This window comes from Ambystoma mexicanum, chromosome 1p, assembly GCF_040938575.1.
Source record: "Ambystoma mexicanum isolate Mex_15411 chromosome 1p, UKY_AmexF1_1, whole genome shotgun sequence".
In the NCBI taxonomy this organism is placed as follows: domain Eukaryota; kingdom Metazoa; phylum Chordata; class Amphibia; order Caudata; family Ambystomatidae; genus Ambystoma; species Ambystoma mexicanum.
This window is the reverse complement of record NC_090921.1, coordinates 816,625,175-816,645,130: the sequence shown is the minus strand read 5'-3', so window position 1 is coordinate 816,645,130 and position 19,956 is coordinate 816,625,175. Positions and strand designations below refer to the sequence as shown.

Genomic DNA, 19,956 nt, shown 5'->3' with positions numbered 1-19,956 from the left:
AGAAAGGGAGACAAGAAGAGACCCAAGGTGGTACTTTTTGCACGATTCACGCACGGTAGACGCATGAGGACTAACGAAGGAGAGCCGATGGAAATTGGGGGAGTCAAGGGCCCATTGTCAGTGGCAGAAAAAGAACAACGCAAGGCTAATAATCTATGCTTGTATTGTGGACAACCAGGTCATTATATCAGAACATGTCCCAACACACCCAAGAGAGGAATGAAAAATGAAGGGAACAAGGTGGAGGCGGGAAAAGGATTGGGCCGGCCGTAGGGGGAACTCCGGTGTCGGGCCCTATTTTCAACAAGTTCCCCAGTTGGGCAGCAAATACGGTAGCAAAGAATCATTCTCATGTATACTTATTGGTAACATTATTATTTGCTTGTACAAAACAATTGGTATCAGCAATGGTGGATTCAGGCGCTACAGGGAATTTTGTGGACATCAGTTTGGCCAAGAGGTTGGGTTTACCTTTGAGAGAGAAAGTGCAGGTGGAAGGGGTACAGTCGGTAGATGGGTCTCCCTTGATTTTGGGTCCTATTTGCCAACAAACTGAACCACTTCAGATGTGGTGTGGATCAGGCCATGTAGAAGAGATTGTGTTTGACCTGATAGCAGCACCTCAGTTTGGACTTATTCTAGGTATGCCCTGGTTGGTAAAGCATAACCCTAGTATTAATTGGGTCATGAGAGAGGTGAAGTTTGAAAAGGCAGTATGTGGAGAACATTTGGAGGAAGAAATTGGTCCAGCTCTGTTTTTAGCAGATCAAGCATTTGACATTCAAAAGGTGGGTTCTGTAGTTGCTGGTATTCCAGAACCATACATGGAGTTCGCCGGGGTGTCTGACAAAGGGAGAGCTGAAAGGTTGCCCCCTCATCGCTCATATGATTGTGTGATTGAATTGGAACCTGGGGCCAAGTTACCATGTAGCCGCATTTATGCATTAACTGAGAAGGAGAATCAACATTTAAGAGAATATTTGGATGATATGTTGATTAAAGGCTTTATAAAGCATTCTACTTCTCCTGTCTCATCACCTTTATTTTTTGTGCCGAAGAAAGAGGGTACACTCAGAACCTGTATTGATTACAGAGCCTTGAACAAAGTAACCATAAAAAACAGGTATCCATTGCCATTGATTTCAGTACTGCTGGATCAGGTAAAATCAGCAGTGGTATACACGAAATTGGATTTGAGAGGTGCAAATCATTTAATTCGTGTTAAGGAGGGAGATGAGTGGAAGACTGCTTTCAGGACGAAGTTTGGTTTGTTTGAGTATTAGGTTATGCCTTTTGGTTTGTGTAATGCCCCTGCAGCGTTTCAATACTTTATGCAGGAAGTGTTGAGTGAGTTTTTGGACATCTTTGTTATTGTTTATATTGATGATATTTTGATTTACTCATCTTCTGAGGCTCAACATCGAGATCATGTGAGAGCGTTGAAAAAATTGCAGGACTACGAGTTGTGTGTTAAATTGGAAAAATGTGAATTCAATACCAAAAAGGTAGAATTCTTGGGATTCATATTAACACCTTTGGGTATTGTAATGGACAAGAAAAAGGAAAGCAGTTTTGGAGTGGCCAGTACCTAAATGCGTCAAAGACATTCAGTTATTTTTGGGGTTTGCCAATTTTTACAGACGATTCATTGTGAATTTTTCTCAAATGGTTACTCCAATTACTAAATCGTTAAAGAAATCATCAGGGTTCTGTTGGTCTCCGGAAGCAGAGAAGGCGTTCCAAGAATTGAAAGACGCATTCACGTCTGCTCGCGTGTTGAGACATCCAGATTCGGAAAGACCTTATCAAGTGGAGACAGACGCCTCTAATGTTGCAGTGGGGGCTGTGTTGTCTCAACAGGATGCGGAAGGCATTTGGCACCCGGTTGCATTTTATTCAAGAAAGCTAACCAGTTGTGAGCAAAACTATTCCATTACTGATAAGGAACTGTTGGCTATTAGTGCGGCATTTTTGGAGTGGAGGCATTATTTGTTGGGGTAAAAACATCAAGTGGTGGTCCTGACAGATCATAAAAATCTACAATATTTTAAAACAGCACATACCCTCAGCCAGAGACAATTGCACTGGTCGCAATACTTCAACGAATTTGATTTCTTGGTAACTTTTAGGCCAGGAAACAAAAATGGTAAGGCCGATGCGTTGTCCAGGCAACAACAATCAGAAAGCATGGTGACAGAAGTAGGAACTATCCTGCCAGTGGAAAGAGTGGTAGGAGCCATCACTAATGGGTTGTTGCAGCAACTAAAACAAGAGATGAGGAAACAACAGAGTGGACAATGGGGGCGGAAAGGATCACTAGAAACTGTCAGAGATGGTCTTCCTTACTACGCAGGGAAGTTATATTTGTTGACTCCTGCATTGCAGACGAATGCATTACACTGGTGCCATAATTCACCATTGGCTGGACATTCTGGGGTAAAAAGACACAGGAGATGTTAGAAAGGTATTTTTGGTGGCCCACTTTGAGACGAGATACCATAAAATGCATTCAAAGATGTGAGACGTGCATACGTAGTAAGACTGATCATGTAAAGAAAGCAGGATTACTGCAACCACTGCCTACCCCGGAAAAGATTTGGTCTCATATTTCAATGGCTTTTATAACTGACTTGCCTCCTGATAACAAATATGATACTATTTGTGTAACAGTAGATTATTTGTCCAAACAAGCCCATTTTGTACCTTGCCGGGGAATCCCAGGAGCGGGTGAATTGGCGAAATTATTTCTGCAACACATTGTTAGATTACATGGATTGCCTCAAAGCATTGTGTCGGACAGAGGTTCGCAGTTTACCTCCAGATTTGGCGGGCTTTTAGTCGTTTATTGGGCATAGAGTGTGCATTTTCTACCAGTTACCATCCTCAGACTGATGGGCAAACAGAGAGGGTAAATCAAACTTTGGAGACGTATTTACGATGTTACTTGCATGAAGGAATAGACTCATGGGTGCAAGCTTTGTGGCTAGCAGAGTTCACTTATAACAATACCGAACATGCTTCCTTGGGCATGGCCCCTAATGAATGTTTATATGTACAGGTACAAAATATGTTGCCCGAACGGCTACCATAGGTGGAAACATTGCCAGTATTGCAGGAAAGAAAAGAGTGGCTTATGACTATTAGAAAAAGGGCTAGAGATAATTTGCAACAAGCAAAAGAGGAATATAAGAGACAAGCAGATAAAAAAAGATGTGGGCCACCTAGCTATAATGTAGGTGACAGAGTTTGGTTATCTACAAGCAATTTACCCATGGTGGGGTCGCATAAATTTGCACCAAGATTTATCGGTCCCTATGAAATTGTAAAATGTGTGTCAACAGTGGCTGTTAAATTGAAATTGCCTGCTACATTAAAAATACATCCTGTGTTTCATGTGTCTGTCCTTAAACCCGCAGTTCCTGGGACACGTGTAAAGAGGCCTCCTGCTATTATTAAGGGAGAACAGACTGAATACGAAGTCAAGAAAATCCTGGATTCCAGACGAAGACACCAAACATTATGGTACTTGATTCAATGGACAGGGTACGGCCTGGAGGACTGTTCATGGGAGCCGGCTGGTTCAGTTCATGCCCCACGTTTGGTAAGACAGTTTCATGCACGTCATCCTGAAAAAGCAGGTCCCAGGAAGAGTCCTGGGAGAGGCCCTGGGAGAGGAGGTACTGTCAGAAATACGAACTGGGGCAAGCCCAGATGGCTACATCAGAGGAAATGAGTATAATACAGTACCCAGTAGGCTTTGGGGCGAATGTAGTTCCAGACTCCCGCCACTAGCCAGCTGCATGTAATTGGGGCGTGTACTAAACCGCCGGCTGCCCGTGCACGGGTGCTGATAATTGTTGATTATACAGCATGGGCGGTCACAGCGTTTCGCTCACGGAGGAAGGATACAGGAGAGATCGCCATTTTGCTTGGAGTCACGCTGCGGCCCGCGGTAGCCGTTCGAGTGGAGACATGGTTTGTAAGTGGTGCGCTAGCTCCAATACTCGTTGGCGCCGAACACGCTGAACCCTTTCTACACAATGTGAAGATTCATGCACCAGTGGTTTCCTCGGAAGTGGACGTCTCGTTCACGGAGGTTGAAGGCGCTACTACTGGAAGTCCGGGTGCGTTCACGAGGCACCCGGACAACAAGACAAGTGCTTCTGTTTTCTGTTACATGTTTATTCCACGAGGGTGTCAAATTCCATTCCTTGTTGGAAGTGTTTAAGTTTGGAGTGGACGTAGTACATGAGCGCTACGCTCACTCTTGGGTCTATGATGGGCAATAGACCTTTGCCTTAAGTGTGATTATATTCATATATATAAAATTACCACAGACATCACGTTTTCATGCTCGGAGTACCTAAATGACTGTGCAAATAGCCCGGACCATGGGTACCATTCTCTGAATTCAGAGTGCAGAGTTCTGTCCTCAGTTGGCTGCGCTTATGTTGTTATGTTGCTTGCCTGCCCCTTCGGGCCATGTGTTCATGTCTATTTCATATGGGAGCAGCTCCCTTGTTTGTGTCATCCCGCTTACTGCTTATATGTGTTCATGCCAAAGCTGATGTACTATGTTAAGTAATTACGTTTATATGCATATTCAGGTAGAGTTCTTGTGAGTCTGTAGTAGGTGGTGTTCAGGAACAGGGATACAGACTGGTGAGTAGGTGTACGTAGGAATTGTGAATTGTATGTTGTCTCCCCTCCTTTCCTTTGTCAGTCCACCCCTTTTCCCTAACTCCGTCTTCCCCCCATTGGCTGCCACGTGGTTATCTGTTATATTACTATTCAGACACCCGTGCCAACCACAGTGGGAGGGTCGATCTATTCGGCTTCTGTGGTTCGGGACAGGGGGGGTCGATCCCCTATCACCCCTTACGGTTTTGATACAGAGCCTTTTCCAATGGGATTACGTAATTATGAAACACTCCTGAGAATAAGGCCCTTAGTGTCACAGCCGAATCTGCAGTTTATATGGAAGTAGAGATGTGCTGTAAATTGTATTTATTTTAATGTGCAGTGACTGCAGTCCTACCCTGTAGGGGAGAGCTGAAGGGTTAGGGGGGAGACTGGGGCAGTTGGGGGTTCAATGGCATGGTGTCGCTAGTCCTACTTTTATGTTTGTGGCCTGTCCTGTTTTTTTTTTATTTTCAAAACCTGGTCACCCTAGGTTGACTGGAAGAGCAGGGAGTAGGAGGGAAGATGGCCGTCGGGTGTCTACATTGCTCGGATTGCTCCAAACCTGGGCTTGTATTGTAAGATTTAACCTGGGTTTTGAGCAAATTGATTGGTGGACGCACCAGCCAAGAGTGCTAATTGCTGATAAAGCCAACTGTTATCAAACCCTAGAATGTGTTGGCAGACAAGGAGAGCGGCCTGTCCAGGCTGCTCCTTTTGTTCAACCATGCTAGGTACACAGATACAACTTGATCTCAGGCTTTACTGTAGCAGGTTAGCGACTTAAGCTCTCCTCCCATCCCCACTGAGCCCGCAAATCATACATCTCTGCTCCAAGCTGCACGGCTTAACTTCAGATTCTGCGTCCATTCTAGTACACGCAATACCCCCATTGTAAGTGACACTGAACTGGCACAACTATTGGCAGTCTCAGCAAAAATGTTAAGGTCGAAAAGCTGCTAAACCTAAATATTCTCCCCTTATGGGAGCATGTTTGATGCACAAAAGTGGGCAGTGTGGGAAGCTCTGTGAGGTATATCTCCTGGCATTAGCAAACGTTTATCCTAGGCACAGCACACACAGTTTAGATCGCCTCTAAATATCTGTGTAACATGTCTGGGGTTAAGTGCAAGACAACCCTTCCTTCTTGGAGGCACCTTATATGGCACATAACTGGGTGGCGCAATTTATTAAGTTACACAGGTGACCCCCGCATTGAAGATACAGGAAGCAATGCGCAGACCTTGCAATTCATGATGAAAATAGGTTTTAAGAAAACCAAAGTCTAGTAATTCCTAAAAAGTAAGCAGAAAGTTTACCAATAAGTAAAACTCTTCCTGAAAATCCCAAACCTCACAATAAAATCTTCATATTCACCCCACACCCTGTTTTCTTGTGATGGCCGCCTGGCTTCGATGTGAAGCCGGCACATCTATTTAGCATTTTGATTGGGCACCTGTTCAGTGGGCCCCCAATACAGGAACGGCTTCTCTGATGGAAGTTTTCTCCTGATTAAGTCCAACTAATTATTATTGAAAATCGAAGTAAATGACTCTAATTAGAATTCAAAGTCGGAAAATATTGCTATAACAAGGTGGGAAACATGTGTGAGGACGTGATTAATCATTTGGCATCTTGGTGTCTTGTGGGGCATTGCAAGGGAGCACCTTTGCTTCCTCTCTCAGGCAGATCGCTGCACAACAGAGGATCACAGATCCATGAATCCAACAGTACAGTTGGACTGGTCCGATCGTTTGAAACTTACAGAAATATAGCTCCAAGTGGATCCTCCCTAACCCAAACCGGGTCCATCAATAGTTCCCTAGACTGTATCCCCTGATCGGAACTCTCTATGCCGCTTCTCTCCATCGCCTTCGAACTGTATACTTAATAGTTTATCCTTCTAAGTCTATCCATATTGTATCATGTTGCTCTATGCCTTTTTAAACCGTTTTTCATTGCCTCCCTCCCAGGTTTGCACCAAATAAGACCTGATAAATACATACGGACAACAACTTCTCAAGAGCTTGGCTACAGTAGGTGGTGATGAGAAATATTAGGCAGGACTCCAAAAATGTGAAGGGTAGGGTAAACTGTTGTCAGGTCAGGGAAAGGAACTGAGTCCAATCTTGAGGCTCTGTCCAGCTTCCGACACACTTGAGTGCATCCGTATGAGGCATTTGCCCAAGTCAAGCTTTCTACGGCAGCCACTTTGCTTCTGCAGGGGCCAGATGAATGCAGCTCCCAGATGTCTGTTTTCACATGTTGAGTTTCTCCTGCACGCAGGGCGGCCTTGGTTGCTAGCTTCTTCCGCTGAATGTTGGGGCTTGGCATTCAGTGGGGGAAGGATGGACCCAGAGTAACGTCCCAGCAGCTTAGATAACATACCTGGTGGTGGAAATATGAGCGGAGCCGCCCAAACATTTAAGTTAGGGTTCAGACTTTGAAAGTGGGTTGTAAAATCCCACCTACTTAAAGTCTGCAGTTAAATGTTCATGCACAGACATTTCAGCACACACTGCCATCATGCAGACTTTAGGCTTTTGGGGTTTTTCAACCAGGTTGGAGTTTTTCCAACAGGTCATGGTATATTCCGGCACAATGTAATCTTTTATAAACAGCGATGGCGTGCAGACGTCACACTCTTTCCAGGTGCCAAGGAGGGTCTACTAGTAGCCCAGCGTCTTTAATTAGGGTTTGTGAGTGAGGCATTCTGGTTTAGTGTGAACCCACTGAATGGGAATGCTTCACCAGGGAGTATGAAGGGTCCAATGACTGCTTTCACCTTTGCATCCTCACAAAGACTCCTTGCCAGGATGCTCGTCACTGGCACTGTTCTCTGCCAGTATTCACCACTACTCCGAAGGATGCCCTGATGAGTAAACAACTCTCTCTCAGGGTCTGCAGAACAGAAACATGCAGCCTTCCAAGGCAGTTACAGTATCCATGCTGAATGCACAATGGCACCATTTGAAACTCCTCTGGAAGCAGAAGACCACAGACGTATGTACTCCCAAGCCTGCCTTGGCGGCCAGGGCGAGTAGCTCGCTCTCGTGCTCTCATCTGTGATGACCTTGAAGTGGCTGGAAGTGTGAGAAGCTGGCACTGGTGATTTGCCTCAGAGGTTTGCATTGTTGGGGGCGGTGTGAGAGGACCACAATGGTCCGCTGTGTGAGAAAGTAGTACTGTTGGGATGCATGAGATGTTTGCCCTGGTGGTCTGTGCGAAATGCAAGTACTGGTGGGCTGTGTGAGAGGTTTGCCCCGTTGGGCAGTGTGAGAGATTTGCACTTTGGATCAATATGAGATGCTTGCATTGCTGTAGAGTACTTCTGACTCCAGTGCTCCCCATGGAGCATCTTTCAACAGCACCAAATCCACAGCCTAGAGTTATTGCGATTCATTAGCAGCTATTGCCTAGGAACACTCATGTATAGTTCATTGTTCTTCAACCCAGTTCCTACGCACAGGGGAGGTCCCCTTTAGCACACTACAGTCCTAATTTCTCCCAAGTGCCAAGAGGCAATTCAGTTTGCAATTTGTGCTATACAAAAAACTCATTGAACAATCCTATCCTCCTGGAGGAGGGAAGGTAGCTCTAAGATGAGGCTTGTGTGATCACCAGTAACACACACAGATGATTTGTAAAGCAGTGAACAGTGGCTGCACTGAACGAGCTCACATCAGCATTATCTGGCGATAGGCTTGCTCTAGCATATTACTTGTTTGGAGGACAACTTAGAGACACGTATATTGCAGCCTGTGCACATAGAGTTTACGAAACCCATGTAGCAGGAGTTTTTAAACATTTGAGTAAGAGAGTAGATACTTTGGTAATACAAGGTTTACAGAGACAAGCGTCATTAAACAACAATATACAGTAAGCTGTAATATACATACCAAGCCTAAGCATTTGGTCCCTTACCTGACATAATCCAGCCAGCGCGTCCCTTCAAGACTGGAGAGCCACCTCTCATCAGACGCAGTTATAGAGATCTCTGCAAAGAATAGCATCAGCACAATGATACAGGCTCAACCTTTCTCAATGGTGATCACAAAGCGGTCACTGAGAGAGTAGGAGACAGAGCAAGGGACAAGAGGCAGAAGGTTCACAAAGGTGTTCAGTGTGAAAGGAGTAAGAGGTTAGGTAGGGCAGGAGGCTGGGTGATCAGAAGGAGCTGTAGACCAAGAAAGAGATTAGGAAAATGAAGCAAAAAGAATACACTTGGTGGGTGAGCCAGATCGAGGAGTTAGAAGCAGTGGAAAAAGAGAGAGTGAGAAACAATGTCAGTTCAAGGGAAGCCTTGCACGACACAAAATGACTACAAGTTGGGTAGTTGTGCACTTTTTCCATCTTACTGAAAACTGTTCATTGGAAATAGACAGCACCAACTGGTACCAGCTCATCCACCAATCCAAAAGTTGATGATATTAAATCAATAAACTGATGGTCTTGCCCTTTCGTTGAAAAAATGTTTTAAAATTCTACAGATTTTCCTGTTTATTGTATTTGTAACAAGCCGCAGATAAAATGAATTGTATCAAGGTGCAAACACTCGCTCTATTAATGTCAAATAAGACACCTGAAAGAGATGCGAAAAAGCCCACGCTGTTAACATAAAAGCCAGGTGTTAATAGCTTTGCAAAAAGCCAGAATATTAATGATGGAACGAATTTGAATAGAAGGCTGTTTCAAAGGCGAGGGGCCGTGACCAAAAAACTTGGATCACTTCTGTGTTTAAACTTAGATTTTGGAATCGTCAGCAACAAATAGTCTTTTGGGTGCAGACCTCTCGTGGCCTGGTAACAAACAATTTTATTTTCCAGTTAGGGAGGAGTCAGGACGTACAGGCATTTAAAAGTGAGACATAAGACCTTAAAACTTAATCCTGTCTCCAAACGGAAGCAATCGAGTATTTGTCGACATTGGGAAATATGGTGCGATGAAGCGGATAGCTGCATTTGAAATTTTTTGTAAGAAATTATTTTGATGATCTGGAATCCCCAAGGAGAGGGAATTACAGAAGTTTGTTTTCAAATGAATGAATGAGCTAAACACTACGGGCAAAAAAATGTTGTCCAGAAATGTGATACCTCATTGAAGAAGGCAGAATGTTGAGAAGGAGGATTTTTCCAAAAAATTAATTTGGGAATCGATACAAATCATGACACCAATAGAAGCACAGGTTGTTTACTTTATATGGGAATGCCATTAGTAAATTAAATAACAAAGGAGAAGGGCACGTTTTCATAAACTCCAAAGACTTCGGTTTTGGACCCAGAAGTATAATCTCTATTGTGTTAGGATTTCACTGAAGGAAGTGTTCAAAAACCCAGTTTCCAAACTCGTTGAGACATATGGTCAATGCATCCAAGTTGGATTTGGGATCATTTGCTCCCAGGTAGATTTGAGTATCATCTGCATAGGAATGGTAGAATAAGTTATATTTGGAGAAGATGTTGTATAGAGGTTTTACGTATTGACCTAATTTCACTTGTTCAGTTATTTCTGATAGAAAGGATCTGACCGATTTTAAGGTGTGATCTGAGCGACGTGCACGTTGTTCCATTTGGTAGATGAGAATATTGTGATTTACTGTGTCGGAGGCTGCCGACAAGTCACGCATGACCAATACGGTCATGCCCCCCCTTATCAGTTTGCTGGAGGATGTCATCCCAAACTTTAAGAAGGGGAGTTTCAGTCCCATGGTTAGAGAGAAAATCAGACTGAAACTGATCCAGAATGAGGTTGCTATCCACAAAAAGTTGTGACTGTGATGATACAACCTGTTCAAGAATTTTAGAATGCCATCGTAACCTGCCACAGGACAATAATTGTTCAGGTTTAGCGGTTCCAAAAAGGTTATTTTCAAAAATGGCTTAATAATGGCTGATTTAAATTGGGCAAACACAGGAGACTATTCACAAGATTTATTAATTAATACAGCGATGCTCACTGCAATTTACTTGACAAAAACTTTGCCGTAATGTCAACTAGAAGATCTTCAGGTTTTATGGTGGGATGAAGTTTATAATTAAAAGAGAGATTTGCTGCACTCTGACATTGTTGAACCTAGACAGATTTGAATCTGACCAAGGTTTAGGTATATTACAGGAGTTCTATGAGATGTTTTTATCATCAAGCCTGAAGATATGTTAATTTCAATATCCGAGATTTTGGATACAAAATGATTGCTCAACGCCCCATAATATTAATGAGTAATATGGATGCCATTATCGGCCGCAGCAGAATTCAGGAAAGATTTTATTGTTAGAAACAATTTCCTAGAATTATTGTCAGCCATCCCATCTGTTTGTTCAGAAACTTCTTTTTAGCAATGAAAATCGCTTGTTTGTATTTCCTTCGGGTGTCATTAATTCTTATCTTCTGCAATACAACAGTTCTATCAACTATATTCCAAAGTATTGCAAACATAGGATTAAATAAGCACCAATACAGGGTAATTATAATCGTTTTCCATCATAGAAGTCTTTCTGGGATTTTTGCTTACGTTTCCTGGTAATGCACTCTTTTTTCCGTTAATAGATAAAAAAAGAAACAGGTGCAAACATGAGTCTGCGGTGTAACATTCTTTATTCAAAGAGATGCAGTCCAAATTTATGAAAAGTAGTTTCCCACTTTTTACATAATACATAATAGCATTGTTCATCTTTTTTCTGCTACTTTTGGTGGATAAGGGTATTGTAGGGTAACTGGCCGAGGATCACATACACAAAGCACAAAATTATAATATGGAGCAATGTCTGGATGGGTATGGATCCATTATTTTGTCTGAAGTGGAGGGCCGCAAATTTCAGTGTGTAATTTCTTTTCCCTATTACCTTTCCTACATGTGGGGCCCCTCGAGGTTTGGCTTCATCACATGTATTGTTTATAAGGTGTAAGAGAGCCAGGACCCAAGCAATCGACAGCGGCATCCTTTGGAGTCAGCTTAGTGACATTGATTCGGTTGGAAATCCCACGGGACTATGATAGCAATGAGGCAGCGGTTGTCTGGAAGTGGTGTGATGCTGGAAAATGGGCTACATTTACACTGTGGTAAGGCTAAAGCCCTGCTCCGGGCATGTGTAGGCTTGAATGAATCCATTCAAGTGAGGGGGTCATGTGGGTTCTGCCTCTGTCCAGTGGCATCACTCCCGAAGCTGAAGGTGATCTTAGACAACCCTTCAAGCCCTTGGCTGATCCTGTAATTAAAACGGCTCATTTGCCCCTTAGAAACCATTTTAAGATATTCACCCTTTTTACAAACAGATCACCTGGTGCTACTGGGTTAGGCCCTGGTACTATCTAAATAGCAACACTGCCAGGAGGTTACTTGTAAGTATGCATAACCTTCTGCATAAGCCTCAAAGTGCATAAATTGTGCAATACAAATCCTTTGCCACATTAAGAAGTTAGATCAATTTAAATGGATATAAATGAGTCCTAAATACAGATTAGAATCCCAAGCCTACTGTGGCAATTGGGCAATGGAGTATCTTTTTGAACTGCTTGAACTCTAAAACCTTGCACAGGTTCATCGCTCCAGTGCCAGTTGTAAATTGCCATACTGCAGTATATTCAGGAGTGGATAAACGGCAAATCCCCGAAGGTTAAGGGTGCTCAATTGCAAATGGCGCTGCCCAGCTTGGCCTGGGCACTCTGTCATCTGAAAAGACGTCTAAAAGATTAGGCCTGTCAGCAGGAAGATTGAAGTTCTATGACCTCTTAACTTTCTAAAAGTTGGTCCTTTGCTGTTTTGGGGTGGATATGTTTGGGTGTTATTTTGTGTGGTCTTTGATGAGTGTGAGGAAATGCTACCTTCTTCATCTTCAAAATACTGTTAGGGCGACTACCATCAGAAAATTGGACGATTTGCACCCTCTGTCATTTGATTTAACTTTCCACAATAGCTTCCTCCTTTTCTCTGTTTCAGCAAAGTCATGTGATATAATCTGATTCGTCCTATTTTGCTTTCTGTTTCCGCCTGGCCCCGTTATATCTGCAAGCAATCTACTTTGGATTGTTTGCTGGTAGGGCACTGTGCAGCTTTTTGATATAGCATTGCGCTCCAGACTAAGTGGCCAAGTAAATGAAACGAAGAAAGGAGAGACCAGCGGAGGCCAGCGATTTTCCAGACAGCAAATTAGCCACTAGATGGGGCATCTCCTCCCTCCGCCCTTTCATTACATAAACACAGGGAACGAACAAAGGGCAACTTTAAGATAAAATGGCACAGGGCCAACATGCACTCCTGTGATTGTTCGTAACACAGTTACTAGAGTGGAAAAATACACCGCGTCCACCCAGGTCACCTTTCTCCCATTCCTGGCATCCGTACATGTAGCTCATGAATGGTCCATTAAAAGATACTAAATGACGCATACATGCAACCTTTGCAGATTTTCTTGAAATCTAAGAACACAATCATCAATTTCAATCGCCCAACATTCTTCCTACAGTAGTCACTTACTAAGCCTTTCTACCATTTCTAGACAAAATGTAGTCATCGTTAATGTCATGATTTGTATTAACTTATTCAGCCTGGGTTCAAAATCATTTCCAGAAGCTGCAACTACTACCTCCAAGCTGTCTCAGGAAGATAGATCAGCGGCAAACTGCTTGCCTTGGAAGCAAGACGTCGGAGCAACACAGGTTTGATCCCTGCGTCCGCACTTAGAAACCTCTGGGTATTAAGCGAGTTATAAATAACCTATCATATTCTATCAAAAAAGCAGCCCAATCCATACTGTAAATCTTGATGCAGTAAAACATAACAAAGGTCCCTACAGGTGGAGGCCAGACCTTTTCACTTCCAGCCTTAGAGATGGCCTCGCATTCTCTCAGTGTTCGAGCACCCACCGATGCAGTGTGATGTACTTTCATCACTAGTGTATTCTATTCCAGAAAGTTCCATTACTATTATAAGGGTATTTATTGAGCGTGGGCCGAGCTTCGAGAAGCAACGGAGCGCGGGGAAAGAACACAGTGAGGGGGGCAGAGGAACAAAGTAGTGCAGAGCTAGGCAAAGCAGAGGGGAGGGCGGACAGTGTGGTAGCAAGGGATCTACAAGCAACCAGGGGAGGAAGCAGTGGGGAGCAGATCACCCAGTCTGGGTAGGGCGGGCAGTGGAGGGTGTGTGGGCCCAGGTGTTAGGGAAGAGCCAGTAATTGAAGAGGAGGATCTTGAGCTCCTTGCTGAACTGAAGAAGCGAGGGGTCGACTCGCATGTTGACAGAGAGCTGGCTCCAGGCGCTGGTGGTTCTAGGTGGTCCCATCATAGGAGATGGCCATGAGAGGTGCAACTGAAAGTAGTCCTATCCTTACCATTCATACAAAGGCTGCGCAGCTTCAGGTAGGAGAGCTGGATGTCGGAGATGCCGGGGAGCTCATCGGCCGTGTCCACTATCACACACTGGGAATGGTTGGCAAACATCAGCCTTTCCACGGACCTAGAAACAGGAAAAATGTGGACAAAAAAAAAGACTAACTTGTCTTCTCTGTGTTTGTGATAATAAAGGCAGGCGGCCTGATTCGCAAAGCGTTTTTTCAATGGAAGGCACTTATTGGAAAACGCTTTGTGAATCAGGCCCATGGTGTGCAGATGTCTCCATGCATTTGGCACAGCATTTTTCCAACCGTGAGCTTCCATTCAGACTAATGCATTCTGGGAATTGCAGTTTTGGATAACTTCAAGAGAACCACTTTGACATGCGGGGCATATCCAATGAATTGTGAAAGGAAAATCTCGAAGTGGAAAAGGGATGTTGCAGTGGTAGGATAATGATTTGTTATTCATGTAGTGCTTTTGCCAAAGCGCTGTCTATAGGAAAACAATCATACAATTAACACACATAGTTGGTACTCATTTATAGACCTCGTAAGGATGAAAGGCTGAGTTGGCCTTGCCCGGTTCCGTACTTATGACCTTCAGATCCCACACAGACCACAGCAGCAAGCACTCAACATGCTGAGCTATCTTTCTGGCCCGGATATTGTAAGGTCCTCTCACAGCTCTAAAAAAAACTATTAACTTTAATCTCTTTTGGTGAGATCCCACTCATGATAAGAAAGTCTCAATTAAGGGTCTGAGGCTCCAGAGACTTCAGTAAGACTTGCATGGGGTTAACCTACAATATTATTATTTGGTAGAAAAACTCCAGAAATGTTCATTAGGAACATTTCTCGGTTTAGATCATCTTTGAGCTCAGAACCACTGAATGGCAGGAAAAGGTGTGCATCTCATGTCCTCGAGGACCACAATTGTGTTCGGTTTTTAAGCTTCTCCCAGAGCCTATATGTGGTTTCCATTTAGATTCACCACAAGTGGATTCCTGGGTATATCGAGGCCCCACTGGTGACTGCAAGCCACTAAGGGCTGGAGTTGACCCCAAGCAAGGTATCCCATGCGTGAGAAATTGAACAAATCAGCCGTGTGCCAAAACGACCTTTCCAACCCAAGTGTTCGCACAATAAACAAGCCTGGGAAAACGGGCATTCACTGACTGCGTGACCCTCAATTGTGCATATCTGTAATCTGTGTTTGGATGTGGGTCCCCCACTGACAGCCGGTCACCCAAAATAATGTGTTGCAGAGCAACAGTGAATGATGCCTTGTGGGGCCGTAGCAGCCCTTCCCCCAAGTGCTAGGCATACATTGCAACTGCTTGATATCGCTGCTAGAATACTGGCCAACTCTCGGATATTGGCACATGAGCAGGCAGTTCCTTTTCTGGAATCCAGCACATAGCAGGCACATATGTGGGCTCAAAAGTAACCCTAAAGACAACTACTTGCATCTCAAATGTATCCTCCTCACACAAGGAACATTGTAAGCTTTATGTTAGATATAGCTTTCCCTATCAGACGGAACTATCTTTCGGTAAAAGTGTTTCTGTGTGATGTTTAAAATGCATGGCTTCTTTTACTAAATGTCTTCTTGTATGAGCTGCGTTCAAGGGCAAGGATGGGAAAAGGACGTGTAACCCCACCTGGGCTCAACAAATGTAACCAAGGACCTCTTAGGATAACCATAGGAAAGGGCGCTTAAGAGCCCCCTGCTGCGTCTCAGGGAATGCTCTGCTGCCATTTGGAAGCAGGCGTCTGTGTTGTAGTGAACTAAGTGCCCAGAAGACGAAGTGCTCTTTTCTTTGGCAAATATGTTCAGAAAACACAACGGGCACTCTCAAACACAGGAGACAGAGATCACATGCAGCGCCTTCAAATAAACAATCTAATCCCCTTTCTCTTAAATATTTGCTGGAGTGTGAATGCAGCATATTTGAACAATGCAATATAGCTATTGTTCGGCAGCTGAAATATATAGAGAGAATGTAGTTGTTTTAAGAGTGCATGTTACACTACTACGGATTTTAGGTGTGGCTACGGCTCTATGTGATTAGGCCGAAAACCGTTTTTCATCGAATGTTTGTTTTCTTTTGGTCGAATTTGCCACTGATATATGGGGGCTCAGACCGCTCCCCCCCCCCCCCACGCAACCCCTCCATTACCCTCCGCATAAGTTATTACCCAGCCACCACATATATTTGAGGCAAGATTCCATCAATCAAAAAAATTGGTTGGAAACGAATTTGAAGGATTCTCCCACGACAAAACCTCCCTATCCAGTGGCTGCTTAGCAACAACCAGAGAGACTCAACGAGTCATGGGTTTGGTGCAGGTTAACACAGCCTTTCACCTTAGAGTTGCCAGCACAAAGCTAACCCAGGGGTTTGGGTGTGTTTGACCGAAAAAAATGTGATTGTGGCAAACTGACCGAAAATGAATTGCTCGCGGCCTAATTTGAATGCACATTATTTATTTATTTTTATTTTGTCCCCCGCCTCCAATTTTAAGGAAGCGGGGGACACCCCTGCACACCTAACATTGCAAAATATCAAAGCTGGGGAGCGGGGGATACCGCAGCTCTCCATGGTCGGTATTTTGCAATATATGCAACCAAATTGCCCCGAAGACCAAATCACCCATGTAAAACTCAATCAAATTGGTCATTAGGTCAATTGTTTTAGGTCAAATAGGCTAATATCAACCCAGGTTGTCACTGATCAAACTTCATTCCAGTCTAGCAGGGTACAGAATCTTCTATCCCAGCAAGTGCCAAGAACTCATTTGGTCCAGGGTGTGTGCTACACAACAATACTTTCTCAAGAAAGCACAGGGGGGCGTACATCTGTGTATGCCCTCTGCAACCCACCCCTCGCGTTCAGAAATAGTTTCTAAGTGCTTGAATGGCATTTTGGATGAACTATGCAGTCAACAGTGTGCCTGCCCACCTCACATCCTCCTTCTCTGGGTCCGTGTTGGGCTGGAAGTTTGCCGCTCTCAGAAGGTCACTGCCTGCGGGATGGTGCCAGGATAATCTCTGGAGAAGAAACAAAACACAGACACAAAAGACTTCATCAAAGAACAATCTGCTCAGAGTTCAACTGTGTGATAGGAAGTAGCCTGCCCAAGCCGATGCACTCTACTGTATCTTGTAAGGGTTACGGTCATTCAGTAACCTGCCCAAGCCGATGCACTTTACTGTATCTTGTAAGGGTTACGGTCATTCAGTAACCTGCCCAAGCCGATGCACTCTACTGTATCTTCTAAGGGTTACGGTCATTCATTAAATGGTTACAAAACAGCATATATGATGACCGCTGTATTATGGAATCACTGGGAATGCAATAGCTATAAAGGGGGGATCGAGAGGGGAAATGTCTGGAGAGGCGCAGAATGGTATGGGATGTTAAGCTGCTTCTATTCAATGCCAATTGTTTCTCACAAAAGTGAACCCAACATTCTCGCTTACATTTCAATATATTTTTGCTGCAATCAATGCCAATTAGTTACCCAGGACTAAATACTATCAACCAATGTATCCATTTTATTTGTATGTTTCTTTTTTAATTTTAAGTTATTTGCATTAATTATTTCGGACAAAAGATAGGGCCTCATTACACGGTAGGCGGTAAGGGTTTACTGGTACCAGTATTTTACCGGTAACGGTAAACCCTTACCGCCTTACTACAAGGTCCGTTTGCGGGTTGGAGAATTTAACGCCTGCTTTTTGCAGGCGTTAAAAACCAACCCGCAAAGGGACCAGGGAGCTAATTACGGTACCGCAATTTGCGGTGCCGTAATTAGCACCTTCCCCATTCCCATTATGCCCTATGGGGCAAAAATGGGAATGGGAAAGGGCAATGGGGGAAGGGGGTATTACCGCCCACCAACCTTGGAATAGGGCGGTAATTCCCCTTTCCACCAAGGCGGCCCATAGTGTTATTAATAACATTTCCAAAGCACTTAGATTAAATGTCTTCAATGAATTTTGCATCTTGCTTGCCATGCTTGTGTAGGCAACTTATGATTTTTCAAAACACCATACCGTGCAAAACATTGCATATCAAATATGGATATAATATTCTATTCTATGCCAAAGCAGCACCCTGGCAGTCACTAAGCAACTGGCTTGTCTGGAAGGAGGTTGTTTATTGCACCCTCACGTAGGGTATGCAGGATATGATGGGTTATTTATAACGCGCTTAATACCCAGAGGTTTCTAAGCGCGGACCCGGGGATCGAACCTGTGTTGCTCGGTGTCCTCTTGTTCCCAAGTCGAGCGCGCTGCCGCTGAGCCATCCTCCAGGAGTCTGTGGCAATAAAAAGGAAACTAGCCGGGCAAGATGAGAGGATGAAAAGAAGGTGAAGAATGACGAGCAGTAGGGTGTGCAGCGAGGCAAAGATGGCAATTATATTATTGGGGGTACACGTGGATCCTTTGGGGGGACCATATATCAATTATGAAGAAAATATTATTTGAGGTATTTATTGAGCACACACCAAACTTGGGGAAGCAAAGAAGCGCTTTTCAAATCGTAGGACGAAGGACATGGTGATGGGAGCAGAGAAGCAAGAGCGTGGGGAGCTAGCAACAGGAGAGGGCGAGTGAGGGCAATCGGCAGCGAGGGATCTACAAGCAACCAGGTGAGGACACAGGGGAGCAGATCACCCAGTCTCAGGTTAGGTGGGAGTGGAGGTGGGTGAAGATATAGGGCCTCATTACACGGATGGCGGTAAGGGTTAACGGTCTACGAGGTCCCTTTGCGGGTTGGGGAATTTAACGCCTGCTTTTTGCAGGCGTTAAAACCCAACCCGCAAAGGGACCTTGGTGCTAATTACGGCACCGCAAATTTGCGGTACCGTAATTAGCACCTTCCCCATTCCCATTATGCCCTATGGGGCAAAAATGGGAATGGGGAAGGGCAATGGTGGAAGGGGGAATTACCGCCCCACCAACCTTGGAGTAGGGCGGTAATTCCCCTTTCCGCCAAGGCGGTGCCGGTAATTTACCGGCATGGACCAAGGTGCTAATAGCACCTTGGTCCACCGCCTACTGTGTAATGAGGCCCATAGTCTGTGCACTTAGGCTATGTTCAAACCCAATATCTATGTGAGGCATTTTGATGGATAATATTTATATAACATTCTTACAATGTTTGGTTGCTTGAGGGGTTCAAGAAGTGCTCAAACCACATAGTTGATTTGGTGGAGGCCTTTAGCCTAGTTTGTTGTTACTTTCGAACCATTATTCAGATCTGAAATAGTAATTCCCGAAAAAAAAGGTAGGTCTAGGACTGGAGTTGCCTGGTCTAGAATTGGCCACGTGGAAGCAGAATACGGTTGGAGAACACAGGGAGAGGAGGAGGGGGGTGCTGGTATGTTCATAGTTTTGCATGAGCTGCTCCAAGCCCATCGTTAAGATGAGGGCCCTTGTCAACTTCTGTGATCAATTATGTTAGACTTCTCTAAGTTATGTTATGATATTCTACTTTCATACTGCGCCAAATCAGCACCGCGGCATTATCTGAGCGCTTACGAAGGAGGTCACTGCAGAAGTGGAGCTGGTAGAAAGGTCTTTTGGGGTGGAGAGAGATGCCGGAGGCCTGCGTGGAACACAAGCTTTACGATGTAGTAAGGCTAGTATTCCTGGCCACTTGATTGGCTGGATCCTTGCTCCCTTGTTGATAATAGCACGTGTAGCTCATTCCTAAACCATTTTCCACTGCAAGGAAGGCATCTATCAGCAGGTGCTTGATTAGGGTTTAAGCAGCCCAAGTGCCGAGGGCAAATGCCCACCTCAATGCTAATTTGGGGAGCTAGAGAAGGGCTCGTCTCCATTGCCTGTTTTCTGTCGGACATTTTCGAATCAACCACTCATCTGGCCTGCAGCCTAACCACTGTGATGACACCTAATACATCTAAAACACTCCTG

At 44.4% G+C, this 19,956-nt stretch overlaps 1 protein-coding gene across 1 annotated transcript in view; it reads right to left on the bottom strand.

Moving 5' to 3' along the window:
* MTMR11 (myotubularin related protein 11) overlaps positions 1-19,956 on the bottom strand; it is a 367,609-nt gene that overhangs the window by 85,318 nt on the left and 262,335 nt on the right. The window contains exons 9-11 of the mRNA XM_069652402.1: positions 16,973-17,061; positions 14,007-14,131; positions 8,605-8,677 (exon numbers count right to left, since the gene is read on the bottom strand). Coding sequence (XP_069508503.1) covers positions 8,605-8,677; positions 14,007-14,131; positions 16,973-17,061 — 287 coding nt within the window. The remainder of the gene's footprint in view (positions 1-8,604; positions 8,678-14,006; positions 14,132-16,972; positions 17,062-19,956) is intronic.